The following is a 15,815-nucleotide window of genomic DNA, read 5'->3' as shown; positions in this document are numbered from 1 at the left end:
ACATAGCTTCTACTATATCCAAATGTCTGACGACTCGGGCACTTGCACCTACTAACCTGTCTCTAGGACGTACAAGCCCAACGCTGCTTCTGAGAAAAGCTGGTAAACTGATTGTAAAGAGTGTGGAAATCCCAAGCATAGAGATGCTCACTCCTGTTGATGTGCCTCTGTCGGAAGGGTTCCACACATGAGAAGAGCCACCACTCTCGCCCGTAGAGGTTGTCAGAGTACCCAGCTTTCTGCATTGCAAAGAGGAGCTGAACTCCACGTGACTTCTCACAGTGCTCTGTGTCCCCAAGCCACGTAGAAGCCAGCTTTAGTAAACTTAATTTTATCACTTGCCAGATTTTTCAACCTTTGAAAAATTACCCAATACCAGAATTAATATACAATATAATATCCAAGCGGTTAGTCAGCTCTGAGCTCTCATCATCCTGGAATGATGCTTGGGGGTAGGGTGGGGGCAGCAAGCCCTCCAGGCTGCCTCAGCCTTGACTCTGCATGAGTCAACAGCAGTGCAGATCCATTTTTGGACACCATTGGAATGATAGATAATCTATGCCACTCTTGGAAATGTGTCTCACGGATCTCTATGCAATAGATAACTTATTAATTTCTTTTTTAACTCTCATTCATCATTTTAGCAAGTCTACAGCCCCTCTCCCTGGACCTTGGCTCCCATCTCGAAAGTAGCTGTTCCTTCATCCTGGGGCCCTGCAAAAGCTAAAGGACGCTGATGCCCTCAGACATACAGTCTCTGTAGAATCCCAAGAGAGAAAGAAATTCACAAGCAAAATACCTGCCATGGAGCTAGTGGTGTAGCCATTCAGCCGGCACCGATTTAAAAGGAGAATCTTCAGCGACACAGAGTAAAACACTTCAGACATGCTTCATTTTTCCAGGATATTTTTTTTTGGGGGGGGAGACAGAAAGGGAAGGAACAAACTGCATTCAATGGTGAGAGTGGATTAAAGAAGTTTTAGACCTGTCAACACTGATTCTCAAATACATGGTTCCTCTTAATGTATTCTAAAATGAGAAGAGATGCCCCAAGCTCCCAAGGGTCCAGGCCTCTTTAGCATTCTAAGAATACTACGGCTTTTTTGGAACACAGAAGCCTACATGGTGTATGTTCAAGATAAACTCACATTGTAAACAGCTCTTGTGTTTGGAAGTTCTATTATTACTGCTGTTGATATTGTTGCTGATTTGGTTTCTCTACTGGAATTAAAATAAACTGATACTTTTCCAAAACCTCTGAACTCTGGGCTTATTTCAGAAACTCGCTCTTTTAAAATTGTATTGCATTTATTTATTTTGTGTGTTGGGGATCCTGTGTGTGCCTGCTTTGGCACATAGAGAAGTCAGAGGACAACTAATGGAAGTCAGTTTTCTCCTTCTACCACACGGATCTTGGGGATCAAACTCAAGCTTAGTAGCCTGTGTCCACTGAGCCATCTCACTGACCCAGAGACACACTCTTTATTCACATAGGGAAACAAAATTATAAGCATAAGCTACACAGATGAGTATCATATTCAGTTATAGTAGACTGACTCCCTTTCTATTATTTGTGTAATCCCATGTTGCATTGTTTATAAAACACACACACATACATAAAACAAAACAAAATTTCAGTCTTCACACCAAACACTTGTTTTCAGGAATGCTCATTCTATGTTACAGCAAAGGGGTAAAAATAGACTTGTCTTTTCTTTTTCTCCCACTTAACCTTTTCTTAGCCTGCAGAAGAAGAGATCGGGGTTTAGGGTACCACATACTTGCTGCCTTAAAGAAAAAAATGCTGTCATTAGTATTGAGTGACTTGGCAACATGCAGGGCGTGGACAAACGTAAGCACACAAAGACGGTTTGTGTTTCCACCAGGAATGTGTGCCTTCTGACAGCAACAACAGATTTCTTTCAGGAACATCAGCAAAAGAATCAAGGAAATATTATTATTTACTGCACTAAGCCAACTAACTGATAAAGGGAAATTTAGCAGAAATATTAATAGGATGTAGCAGAAGAAAATGTACTCTACAGAAATGCTGCGAACTTACTGTAAATCTGTCAGCTGTCCATTTGAAGGACATGAGCAAGAGTGGGTAGAGTTGGAGGACTGGGAGAGATGGAAAGAAAAAGTCCGGCTCATACTGTCTAAAACCTACAAGCCTCCCTCTGCCAACACGGGCAGGGAGATCTGCAAAGATGCAAACCATCTTTGGGTGTTCGCTTAGCAGTAAGCAAATTGCTGTGGGGGCTGAGGGCGGGCATACTTGAGCAGGCAATTCCTCTCTGTCTTTCATTCTGTTTGTCTGTGTTAAATTCCCCCTCTGCCCTCATCCATTCTCACATCCAGTTCCCTGCTTTGTCCATCCATCAATCCCCTCACTTTGTCAGTGCTGACTTCATCCCAGCTCTCACAATCACATTGCAGCTATCGTCAGGCCACGGGGGAACCCCCCATGCCCACAGCCACCTCCCCTTCCACACTGCGATCTGCTGACTGAGAGCCCAGCCGGCTGCTTGTCGTTTTCTATTGCACAGGCCAGCAAAAACACTAATACTCAACCTGATTCCTATTGGCCTGCTTTTCACCTTTCCTACTGAGGAGAATGGAAGAGAGAGCGACGACACAGGAGAGAGAAAGCAGGGGGAGGTGGAGGGTGGGAAGGATAATGGAGAGAGATGTTTGCTGAATTTTCTAAAACAATTTGCACACCAGTCAGGTGGAGGCTCAATCCGGCTTCCCGAACCACACATCAATAGAAATCACAGAGAGAAAATGTAGCACTAATTAAGGGTTGATAAGCTGTAGTCAAGAGCAGTTTAGGGGGAAAGCCAGCAGACGACCCAAGCCTGTCCACGCTCAGTTCTGCATGGTGTTTCCATTGCTGGCCTGGGAGGAAGGCGTTTCAATGTTGGTTCTTTAAGTTTGGGGTTTTGTTTTTGTTTTTATTTAATCTTATCTTTAAAGCCAAATGGACCACTAGAAAAAAAAAACGATGGTCATTGTTATTCAAAAGATAATTTGCAAAACATTGCATGGTGGGGGGTGCTTACTGAAGAGAAAAATATAGTTACCTAGCAACAAAACTATTTTAAAATATTCTTCAGCATATGGCCTGAATGTGTCTGCTCTTAATTCAAAGGTGTGCGATTCTGAGCACCCACCAAATTGATGCACACTTGTTCCCTGAATTTTGAACACCTTTCAGAGAAATAAAGCAAATATCACCATGAGTCATAATACAATGTCTCACTTTTGGAGTGAGAAAAATGTACTCAAAATATGAGCAACAAAATTTGTTAGCAAAACTGTCCATGCCATTATGGTCAAAATTATTTTCGAAGCCTGATGGGGTCAGGTTTTCTGTGCAAGGGATTAAAAAACCTGTGAGTTGTAACTCCTAGAGTGACAGTCCTAACTCACACGTGAGAAGCACCTGCGTAAGATTTTCAGGTGCTTGCTGTTTGCAGAAATGAGAAAGCTGGAACTTGCTCCAAATCACAACACTGGTGTGGAAAGGAACAAGGATCTAAGTAACTGTTGGAATCTCAAGTCCTGCCCCAACAGATGGATGTGCCCATCATATCACTCAAATGCTGCTCTCTTGATAAAAAGCAAAAGCCTGCAGAACCTACAATCCAATAAGCCAAATGGGTCTTTCTATCCAAAGTGAGACCAGAAAACATTGAGATTGATGACTTTATGCGTCATTCCAAATTCTTATTTGCGGAGAGAGTTTTTAAAATTGAATGAACCGCCTCCATCAACAAACCAAGAGATGTTCTGAGAAGGCTTTGAGCCTCGTGCAGTGGCTCGAAGAGTCTGGCACTTGCAGGGATGCTTAGGTTGTGATCCCCTGTGAGGAACTTGGGCCACAGTGGCATGTGACCACATCTTGGCTCCATGTGCCAGCCAAAACTCCAGGACAAAGAAGAAACTGCTGCATGCATACACCACGTCTCATCCAGAACCTTCCTCCACAGTCGCTTCTCATTCCTTTTGTCTCCAGAACCTAAGTATCCAGATGGGCTGTGGCCATGATAGCAGAGTCCAGGGGAAGGAAGGAAAAAAACCCACAACAGCCAAAGTCTCCTCTGCCTGCTACTATACACATCAGACATTGCTAATTAGACAGCAACAAAATTTTATTAATAGGACGGACATTATAGAATGAGCTTGTTATAAATGGGGCCTGTCAGGCCCTTATTCAGCTACCAAATGAGTATTCGCAGTTCAGTGCACTCATCTGAGGCATCAGGCCTCGTGCTGGATAACAAATGATTGCTATTAACCGTATTGTTAGTAATGATGGCTGAAAACAAACAAAAACCCATAAATAACAGTCTACAGAAAAATTAACCCATAAACTTGATAGATACCCAGCTGAGAAGTAATAAATGACACTCTGGGGCCTGCTGGGAGAAGCTAGTGGTTTTTGTTTTCGTCTCTGTCATTAACACATTTTCTGTGCTAAAAATTAGATTCTGATATATAATTATCAACGCTCCCAGATATTAATTCTGCTATTGCTCCCTCGGTTTCTCTTCTTCTGGGTGGAAATGTTATTCACAGATTAGTCACACGTTGGACACTTAACAGAGCAGGTCAGAGCGACAGGCAGCCTGGACGACAGCACCGACCTGCTCCCATCTTCTCCTCTCTTCCTTTTTTCTTTTCAAACCATGGACACAAAACAAATTTCTCATATTAATTAACTAGGGTTCCCTTCCAGCCACAACAGGCCTGTGCAGTGTGACGTGAGCTGAGTCGTTCTGCACTTTCCTAATGAAGGCTGCCAAGGGAGGCAGGAGTGGTAAAACGATCTTACATCTATGACATCTGAACCCGCATTCATTAGCAGCCTTCAGCCGGGAGATGGTTGGAAGGGCTTTGCAGTTGGGGATCCCTCTCACCTAGAGTCCTCCGCTCAGAAGACTGGGTAAACGGTAAAGGGGCACACACACAAGCCATCCCCCACTCGAGATCACACACACACACACACAAGAGATTCCCCCCATGAGATCACACACACACACATACACACACACACACACACAGACAAACACACACAAGAGATTCCCCCAACATACACACACATGAGATCACACACAGACACAACACACACACACACACACACACACACACACGAGATCACACACACATACACACACACACACACACACATAGACACACAAAGGAGACAGAATTTCAGCATCCACTCTGTCACGGGGAAGGACCTTGAGTTCCCAAATGTCATGACTTCTGTGTAAATGATTGACCTTGACTGAGATATGATCCCACCTGCCACCAGCTTGCATTTGTCAGCAACTATGAAAAGAAGTAAAAAGTGCAAGGCTCCTCCACAGACAAGGGTGCATGCCTATAGGAAGACACATGCATGCACACATACCCTCACCAGCAGGCCCGACCCATGCACAGACACTGCACCCTCACCCGCGGGCCCGACCCATGCACAGACACCACAACCTCACCCACGGGCTCACTGTCATCTTTGCATGCCACACATTCTTCTCTTGGGGTCTTTCAGAAGTAACTAAGGGAAATCTTGAAAAAGGGCAAAACACTAAATAGGCTCAGGTTAGAGCCTGGTGTCTTCACGAAAGTCAGACTGGGTTTAAAATAAGATGATGGCATTCAGGGTAAAGGATGATTATGGGAGAGGAGAGCTAAAAGCCTTGTCAGCAGGACAACTCAAGTGATTGGCAAGCGGGTGCCGGAAGTGGTCCTCAAGTCTGTTCCTCTGTGGGAACAGGAGCAGCCACTCCCAGTTCCTATACAAATGCCTTCAAGTGTGGGATCCTTTGCTACTCTGGAGAACTAAAAACAAAAACAAGAGAATTTTTAAAACTTGAACCTGCCCTGAATAAATGACGGACTCACCCTCCCTGGGGAGCCGAGTGGCTATGGGTGTGGGGGGGGTGGGAGCCTGGTGGAGGGGCAGGGGAAGAGGAGAGGGAGAGGGAAAAAAGTATAAAGATAAAATTGAACCACGTGGCCACGCTGCTGAAAACATGAGAGCGGATGAACGCCAAGGATGCGGATGCGGAGAGCTGCTGCTGTTGGAAAGGGAAAAATTAAGCGGGGTGGTCGGGCACTGATTTAGAAGACCTTGCTAATGTCACTCAGTTGTGGCATGGCCCTTGTTTGCTTTCAAGCCCTGTCAGGGCCCCAGGGTGCCTGATCATCTAATAATTTGAGCTAGGGTTTTATTTTGTTTTATTTTTTCCAAAACATGAGCCAATACTGATTTCTAACCCCCATGCCCATGGCTGTGATCATGCCGCCTGATGACAGGCACCTAAACTGTAAACCCCATGCCTCCCATGCACTCCATTTTCTCAGTATCTGGCATTGTGATATTAAATAACTATAAAACTAGAAAGCCAAAATAACTAAATCACCTGGCGGCCAATTTCTGAGAGTTAAACCACAAACCCGGAAAATGGTGGAGTGTGTTGAAATAATGTAAAGGAAACCCATAAATTCAAACTTTATGTTCTGTAAAGAACAAATACGAAAAAGGCATCAAAATAATGAAAGATTGTTTATGTATTCTGGCATGAAATGGGAATGTGTTATGAGAGAGAGAGCAGTGGCGGAGACAGATCGACGAAGCTGACAGTGTGGTATTCATCCTGCGTGGTGGAGCAGACGTCCCGCTAGTGGCAGTAGACAGCGCAATAAATCAAGGGCTCTCGAAGCTGTACCTACAGCTTATTACATCCAAGATGACAAATAAATAATAATCCCTGTCAGAGCGGTCCTTTGCTCAAGGATTGAGCCTGAAACCTTTGGCTCATCACTCCTCATCTTAAGTGAAAACACGAGAACCAGGGAATTGGAGGCCACGCTTTACTAAGCTCATGAAACACAAAACAAGCTGGACCTGAGAACTAGGACTGAGCAAAATAGGTCAGGAAGGAAGGGAGGATGAACATTTAAATAACCCTTACCGAGAGGCGGCTGTGCTACAGAAAGTGGGCTAATGTGTCCTGATCATGGGAAGGCGGAGTACCTGCTACTTGATCCCACCTTTAATGAGGGAGTCCAGGCTGAGGTCCAAAGGCGGCTCCGCCAAGCAAAGGAGCAAGGTCAAGGAGACATTTGGCCCTCAGCTGCCTGTGGCCCAGCCCTCCAAGCCCCTCACGACCTAGTACAACCCTCCCACTTTATGTATTATCCGTGATAAAGGGCACCCTCCCCTCGAGCATGCCAGCTCCCCCTCTGTCTGGAAAGGAGCTAACTTCAGAGGATGTTATGACCTTGAATATGTGCTTTAACCTTGAACCTCAGGATTTCACTGTTTCTGACTAGTAGTGGGAAGGTTTCTGCAAAGGACTCTAGATGCCATCTGTCTGTATGGGAGGGCTCTGCATTCATTCCGGCTCCCAAACTCTCTTTCCAAAAGCAAGCTCATTTTCTGTCCCTTGAGTGACAGATGCATCTCTAGCTCTCTCACTGCCTCCCAGGAGGCACAGAGGAATAAATTCCAATAGGACTAAACCAGCTTGAGCCCTGGCTTCCCCGGAAGAACAACAGGGACCCCACCCCCCCACACACACTTTCGATATCTTATCGACTGCCATCCTACTTTTAATGCCTGAAGTTCTAGAACAAATGACTGCACAAAGAGGGATCTGTGAAAAGGAGTAGGAGTCATTACAGAGACCTAAATCCCAGGGCATAGAGTCAGAGTTTCTGATACTACAAAGGTGGCAAGGCCACCATTCTGTGCTTATCCAATAATATAGCATTGCTTAATATACCCACACTTCCTTACACCAGAGAGACCTGGCAGAGTGGGCTTGAGTGCAAATTCTGATTCCAGATAAGTTGATGATTCAGGCGATCACTTACTATCACTGCTTCTATTTCCTCACGTGTGTTTAAAATGCAGAGCTGAAAAATGCCCACCCATAAGATGGTGTTGGGCTAAATAAGGTCCCTAACATAATCTGGGTCTACAATAGTCCCCCTTCCATTCACTGCTCACCACGTCCAGTCTTCATGTTCTAGAGCAGCGGTTCTCAACCTTCCTAATGCTGTGACCCTTTAATGCAGCTCCTCATGTTAGTGACCCCCAACCATAAAATTACTTTCATTGCTACTTCATAACTGTAATTTTTCTCCTGTTATGAGTGTAAAATCTGTGTTTTGCAATGATCTTAGGTGACCCCTGTGAAAGGGTCATTTGACCCCTAGAGGTCATGACCCAAAGGTTGAGACTGCTGTTCTAGTATCAAAAAAGCATTTTTAACGCACTAATTAGGTCATACACTTGATTTAGAGTCTCCTGAAGATTTAAAGTCCTCTACAGGAACACAAGCTGCATGAAAAAAAATCATTAGAGCCTGGGACAACCACACAGCCCACAACTTGAAAGAAAGCTTCCATAGGCTGGCAAGACAGAGCATCTGGTGAAGGCTGACGACCTGAGTTTGAGCTCAGGAACCCACAGGTGGAAGGAGAAAAGTGACTTCTATAAGTTGTCCTCTGAACTCCCCATGTGTACCATGCCCACACACAAGCACACAAAACAAATGAAATGGGAATGATTTTTTTAATCTTGCAAGCTATAAATGAGCAAGTACTACAACACAACAGCGGCTCCTAAACCTGGGAATCTCATGCCTGTAACTCTATGCCCACAGAAATAATCCAAATGTTTTAAATCTATTCTCCTCACACTGTTAATACACCAAAACTATGACCGCAGTCAAGTGGGGGGGGGTAAATATTTTAATTGGTTTTGGATAATGGAAATTTTCTTTTATAGAACATAATTCAGTTTTCAAAAATGTTTTAAATTATGTGCCTATAATCCCAGTATTAAAGAGGCCAAAGCAGGGAGACTGCTCATGAGTTCAAGGTCACCCTGGGATATACAGTGAATTACAAACCAACCAAAGCTACAGAGTAAGACCCTGCCTCAAACAAAGATGGCAAACAATGAGTCAACACGGCAAAATGAGTATGATTTCATGTTACAACAAAAAGATAGGACACAAACTGGAGTGTTGGCTCCCCGTTCAACCACAGACATTATGAATCTGGGAAAGGTGAATATGCACAAATAATGATATTCATGTAACATACATGGAAGACAATTCCTAATATTCTTCTGTTCGACATACTTCTGGTTATATTGCAGGGTTATGTTTCAATTTTAAAAATATTTTAAAGGGGCTAGTGCTGGGGATCAGATAAACTCTGTCACTCAAGAACAAGTAGATGATGGAATGATCTCCAAATGTAAAAAGAAACAAGGAAAGTTCCATGGTAGGAGAATAATTAAGATGGGCAGTGGGTCTGCATCTGGTAGACATGGTGAAGGCCAGACTCTTGATGATGGTAGAAAGGCCACCCCCTCAACCTATTGGGTCCTGCTCAGGGTCTCAGGGTTCCTCCATGGGCCTCAGTGCAGCTGTTGAACACACAGTGGTTGGCTATGTTAAAAAGGGAATATCCAGCTTAGGTACTTTCATTTGGTTTGTTGTTCTAATTTTCTTGTTTCTATACTCCTTACCAGTCATTAAGAAAAATGTCTGATCATAGGCACTGCCAAGCTCATGAGGTCTCAGTTCTCATTTCAAAACAAGCCTCAGAAATAACCAAATGTGTCAGTGATATACAACTCATTCAAAAGCAAATCCACGAGGCTGTTGTGTGTGTGGTCCCTGTAGCTAAGCATCAAATGGGCCTCTTCTAGAAACATATTGTGTGTTTCTTTTAGATAATCTTCTCCCTCAGATATTTTTGTTTTTATTAACAAAAAATAAGAAAAGAAGAGGCTATATTTCAGGATTGTTTATTGCTCAGTGGTTAAGAGCATTTGCTACTCTTGCAGAGGAACCAGGTTCAGTTTCCAGCAGCAATATGCAAACTGACAATTGTCTTTAACTCCAGTTCCAGGTTTTCTGCGACCCTGTATTCACACATACATAGAGCACACATATACAAACAGGCAAACACTAGGGATCATAAAAATAAATTCATTTTAATTAAAATATGCAGCTACTAAATCAATTGAAAATTGAACAACTGGGAGAACTAACACCAAAATCTATAGCACCTGAGTAGTTTTTGGGGTGGCCCATACTGCTTCTAGCTTTGAAGTCATTGATTTGCAGACTTCAGGAGAGACTGTACCCCAGGAAGTGACAAAAAGTGTTTTCAAATGATCTCCCGCCCACTCCATCCTCCTTTCCCAGTCCTCTCCCACGTGCTGCCTGCCCTGGGGTCACGCCTACACTGTCACCACACAGCCTCAGCCTGGACTCTTAGGTGACATAGCTCTTCCTTCAGAAATTTTGTGCTCTCACATTCCTGATTGAAAACAATTCTACTTTCCCATTTCTGTAGTCTGCGGGTTTGGCCTCAATAAAGAACCGCATGCTTCCCCATCCAGTTGCAAGGACAATTTTTAAAGCAACCCATTGAAAACATCTGGATACTGGGCAGGAAAATAAGGTTTAAAAATAGATGCAGGGTTATCCTATCCTTGAGTCTCTGTCTTCTGTTTTCTTCCCTGAACTTGGCTGAAGAAACCTTAAAACTAGAAATACCTCAATCCACTCAGCATGCACCCAACTCCAGAAACTGTATCTGACACTTTATAGGTTGGAATGACATTATCAGAGAACACTTGGGAATGCCATCCTATTTTGAAAACAAGGCAAAGAGCAAATGCCGTGGTCTGTCCTGTTCTATACTGAGTATGTGTGCTTAATATATGATTGATTCATAAGAGAATCAGCCTCCCCTCAGCCCCTGCAGCTGGCCTTCTGTCATCTAGGAAGACATTCTATTCAAGACAAAACTATGTCATTGAAACCCTCTAATCGTGGCACTTTGAACTTAATCCTTGTATTCTAGATTCCCTCTCCCTGTGAAGACCATCTAGTCCAGTAGATTCAATCAGTGTGCCAATAGAAAAAGTGATACCCAGAATGGTAAAGCAAGACTTGTTGACATGGCATCCCAGACAGAATTGAGACCAGTCAACTTTAGCTGCAGGTCTTTTGGCTGCATCGTGTTAGTTCCAATTACTGTTTCCTACTGAGCAGAAAACACATTATTACCACCCTGGTACCTTAAGACCCCAAGGTCAATATATGGTCAACAGGACCCTTTGGAGTAAGAAGTTGTGAATGATGCTGCCTGGTGCCAAACCCTTCCAGCACACACAGTCAAGGTGAATTTTCAAAAACACATCCTTTGAGGCATGTTTGGGCATAAACACTACATAAAAGATTCAAAGACAGATATTGGGGTTCAAGCTTCAAGCTGAAGACCAGAAAAGCAAAGCAGCCAGCCACTAGCTCTTACCTCTATCTCAATTAAGACCAAATAGGTGATCCTCCAACTGCTCCCAACTTCACTGCTCCTCAGATTCACTCAGACTGCTATGCTCTCCTCAGTGCCGCTAGAGACTAACTGCTTCACAGGAGACCCTTTGCTCTTTATAGCTCGCTAGTTCTGGGATTAAAGACATGTGATCCCAAGTGCTGAGATCATCTTTGTGTGAGCTGTTTCTCTTTAGGATTGGATCAATTTATGTAGCTCAGTGTGGCCTTGAACTAACAGAGATCCATTTACCTCTTAATCCTGAGTCCTGGGACTAAAGGTGTGTACCACCGCTGCCCAATCTCTATAGCTTGAGGCTGACTTTGCTTTCTGAATCCTCAGGCAAGTGTTAATAAATCATAAATAATATATCACTATATTTAGGTTTAATGGCTTAAATTGAATTGACTTAACAAAAGTCACAAATATAAACTAATAACTTGATCATCTAATATAATAAAATGATTACAGTTCAAAGGCATCTTAAAAATATATACACAAAGCAATCCAGCTGATATGTATCATATACATTTGTGAAAACCCAAGATAGCTGAAATAGGACTATTATTAAATTTTAAATGTCCTAGAATTCAACTAAGAAAATAATGTTAGATGATAATGTATGGTTCAGGTACATACTACAACTGACTTAAATTATTACAGATGTACTTCGTACTTAATTACCTTTCTAAAATATGCTGGGGTATTTTGTCATAAACTGTAGAGCTCCCTGCACCTCTACTAAATGCTGCTCTGAAATGCAACGCCTTTGCTAATGTTTTTATTTGAATAACTTATGGCCCAATAGAGCAAGCATCAACACGTTTTATAGAACCACAGCCTGGCTCTCTGAAATTCCTCCTACCCTCACGCCAGTCACTGTTGGGAGCATTTAGTTATAAATTGTCTTTCAATAAAAGTAAACGCTCCCAAAACAACAAAATGAAAAGACACAGTGGCTTAAATCAAGGGAAGTCAATTTCCACATGCCGATCCTAAATATTTCATGGCCCTATTTTATTCTGACATTTGTAGATGACTAAAGTGTTACAAAGGAAATAAAATGCTGATTAAAGAGTTCACTGTCATAAAGGTTACTGAATTGTAAATGGCCCTCTCCATCTTCCTGTTAATAGGTACCCAGCTGTAAACATCATGAAGGATGTGGCGGGAGGGCAGCTTCCCTCCTTCAGGAGCTGTATATACATTAATCACCGAATCACCAAGCCATGCTTAATTGCAAGCTGTATATCACACAAATCCATGGTAAGTGGAAGGAAACTCATTATTGCTGCTTCATAACTACTGGGTACTTCTCATTTTAACCTCCTCACACCTGGAACATGCTAGTACTTTATAACAGGGGTGTAGGAAAGGTATCATGCCACTAATTACAGGATGCCTGAGAGACAGAGCACAGCACTCTCAGGTCTGAAGATCTGTTGTTGCTGCTAAGTGCACGTGTACGTGAGGATCTGCCTTCACCACCTCACACCCATCTCCCATCTTCCCTGCCTGGAAAACGCATGTTGAATCCATTATTCCTTGAGAGTTTACAGAACTGTTTAAATGATAAAGAAAAAAAACCCTCACAGTATATTCTCCTTTGACAAAATTATTGATTTAAATCCCGTACAATAGCACAATACTATTTAAAGGTCAACCCAAGAAAAATGAGTTTACACCCGAACAGAGCCAAGCTTATCTGTCAGGGAAGTGTGATGATGTGTTTATTCCCTCGCTGGGGTGTGTATATTTTTCAGAAAGATACGACAATCTACTTGCAGGTGAAATCTGCTCTTAAATGGGAATTTCAGGAGATATTTACATTTCAGATGGTAGGGCTGATGTTGTGGGGCCCTGAGACCCATTTTTGTACTTAATAGTCAGGCGAGTATTTATTTTCACCACCTCAAAATTATTCTTCTCACTCTCAGGTCAAAATGAGACATGCACATGAAAACCATAACCACAACTCATAGAGGGATCTCTTAGAAAGCCAGATGCCGCTGATGGAATGTGACGCTTCCATTGCGGCAGGGGAGGAGGGCTGCTTCTCCTGCGTTCTGAATTTATATTTACATTTACATGTCATAATACAGCATGGAAGTTTGCTATTTCTAGAAGTGTTTGCCATTGGCACGTCCACATTTGTGCTTTTTTAGTCTCTTCCTTTCCTTTTTGTGTCTGTGGTGTATGCATATGTGCACATGTGTATCAATGATATTCGATGCTATATGGAAAACAATATATTTATTTACCAGAGAGAGAGAGAGTCACACAAACCAGGAGTTAGAAGTGTGGCTGGCTTCCAGGAGAAAAGGGAGGTTCCTTTTCCTTTTCCTTCCTTTTATATCTACCTGTGTCAGTTTACATGTCCCTGCCCTCATGGGCAGATAGCTTTGTGGGGTTCACTCCTACACATGTGTATGCACATATGTATGCAGAAGCATGTACACATGTGTTAACATGTGTGTGAACATGAGAGAGCAACACTGGCTGACTTCTGTCACTCTCCACTTCATATTTTCAAGACAGGCCCTCTCACTGATTATGGAGCTTGCAGATTTACTTAGACTGGCAGCCCCGGGAGCTTCCGGCACTCCCTGTCTCTGTCCCCTCACACTAGTGCTGGAATTACAGGTAGGTACGTGTGTGTATGTGTGTGTGTCTGTGCGTCTGTGTGTGTGTGTACTTCCATGCTTCGTTTTCATATGGGTGTTGGGGATCTGAACTCAGATTCCATGCCTGAGCAGCAAGCACCTTCCCCATAGAGCCAGCTCCCTGGCCCCTTTATTTAACTTTTCTAAAGGTCACTGGGGTATAGGGCTCCCATTGGTTCCACCACCTTCCCGAGTTGGCTTCTTTATGGACTTAGACCTAGGCCTCATTGGTAGAGAGCAAAGGTCCTAAGGGGACAAGGCCTAATGTTCTGCATGTAGGCCACACCCCACAAAGCCCTGGTCCACTGAGCTCAGATCACCTGGCATTTACTAAGAACCAGGTGCTATCGGGTTGTGGAGTATAAAGACAGCACTCTCTCTTGTAAGATTCATTAGCATTCATTTGTTAAACACTGGCTGAGGCTTCCATATACTTGATACTCTGCAGTGACTACTCAGTGATGACTGCCTGGAGGGCTGAGAGACACTGAATGAGTAAGTGAAGTGGGTGCCACCCAAAAGGATGCTGAAGATGCTCTGTGAGCATCTAGCAAGGAAAGCCACAGCCCAGCCAGTCACAGCGGTCTCTAAGGCCCCTCCAAAGTACCCCTTCCAGCACTACCTCTGACAAGTCATCAAACCACAGCCGATGCAGAAGTCAGTCATATTTCCTCCTCCTCCTCCCCAACCCAATGCTGAAGAAGTGAGTCACCCACCTGTTCCCCAAATCACTTGTTCACTAGTCTCTAGGACACTATGAAGCAGACAGCTTTTGTGAGTAGTGTTCTCCATATCATGATGGTACAGCCAGAGTACCACAGGCTTCATGGTCAAACACACCTAATCCCATGGCTAAACTCTACCTACAGTCAGGTTTCCCTGACCTCTGGCTTTACCAAGGATCCTCCATCTCTTTGTATCCAGCCATCCATCCTTCCTTCCATTCATCCATCATCCTCGTCTATTCATCCACTCATCCGTGCATCTTTCCTCTACATAGAAGCCAACCCATCACTGAAGAGGACATCCTTTCATCCATCCCCTATGCATCAACCCTCCCTTCCATCCATTCATCTATCCACCCATCTTCCTATCAATTCTTCCCTTCTTCCATCAATTTACCCTTTCACCGATTCACTCTTCTTTTTTTCCTTCCTTCCATCCATCCGTCTATCCTTCTATCTAACTGCCACATACTGGATGCCCACCAAATCCCAAGAATTTTCATATTTATTCCATCTTAATCTTCTACAACAAGCTCCAAATCCGTTTGCTCAGGCGCATCAACATATGTTAATTTATATAGTACATACTCTTACCATCATATTTAATGCATTCATGCAATATATACAATTCCTTTAAACAGAAAATCATTAAGATGTCATGTGATGTCTCATTGTTTTTTGTAACGTATGCCCTTACACTGCACTGAAAAAGCAATTTAAGGATCTGGTTCCAATTTCAGTTCAACACTTGACTTTGATAACTTAATAATAACATAAAAATTTATTCAGGTGGATGTATTAATTTCTTACAGCTATGGCAACAATTTTCCACAAAGTTGATAGCATTAGAAAATAATTATTCTCTCACGGCTAAAGTGGGTATCACAGTAGCGTTGGCAGGGCAGTATCCCTGCCAGGGGCCATTGGGAAGGATCTCCAACCTCCTACTTTCTTCCACCAGACTTGGCTTACCTTGATCCCCTCTCTGACCCATTGCCTACTGCTCTTTTTTGAGTGTTACATCTCGTTCTTTCTCAGAAACATACTT

At 43.3% G+C, this 15,815-nt stretch overlaps 1 protein-coding gene across 7 annotated transcripts in view; it reads right to left on the bottom strand.

The window, feature by feature from the left end:
• Window positions 1-15,815, bottom strand: part of Lrmda (leucine rich melanocyte differentiation associated) — a 990,353-nt gene that overhangs the window by 728,366 nt on the left and 246,172 nt on the right. Inside the window, exon 1 of one of the 7 annotated variants that reach the window (XM_040735879.1) lies at window positions 57-405. The exons of 5 other annotated variants lie outside the window; for them this stretch is intronic. Coding sequence is in view for 1 of the 2 variants with exons in the window: in XM_040735876.1 (XP_040591810.1) it covers window positions 57-139 (83 nt within the window). In the remaining variant the exon portion in view is untranslated. Of the gene's footprint in view, window positions 1-56; window positions 406-15,815 lie in introns of those variants that run through there. One more of the 7 variants, XM_040735876.1, reaches the window with a different exon arrangement.

The sequence above is a fragment of the Mesocricetus auratus genome, unplaced genomic scaffold (genome assembly GCF_017639785.1).
Source record: "Mesocricetus auratus isolate SY011 unplaced genomic scaffold, BCM_Maur_2.0 Super-Scaffold_100053, whole genome shotgun sequence".
NCBI lineage: Eukaryota > Metazoa > Chordata > Mammalia > Rodentia > Cricetidae > Mesocricetus > Mesocricetus auratus.
Note: the sequence above shows the minus strand (reverse complement) of the source record. Positions and strands in the feature narration are given on the sequence as shown.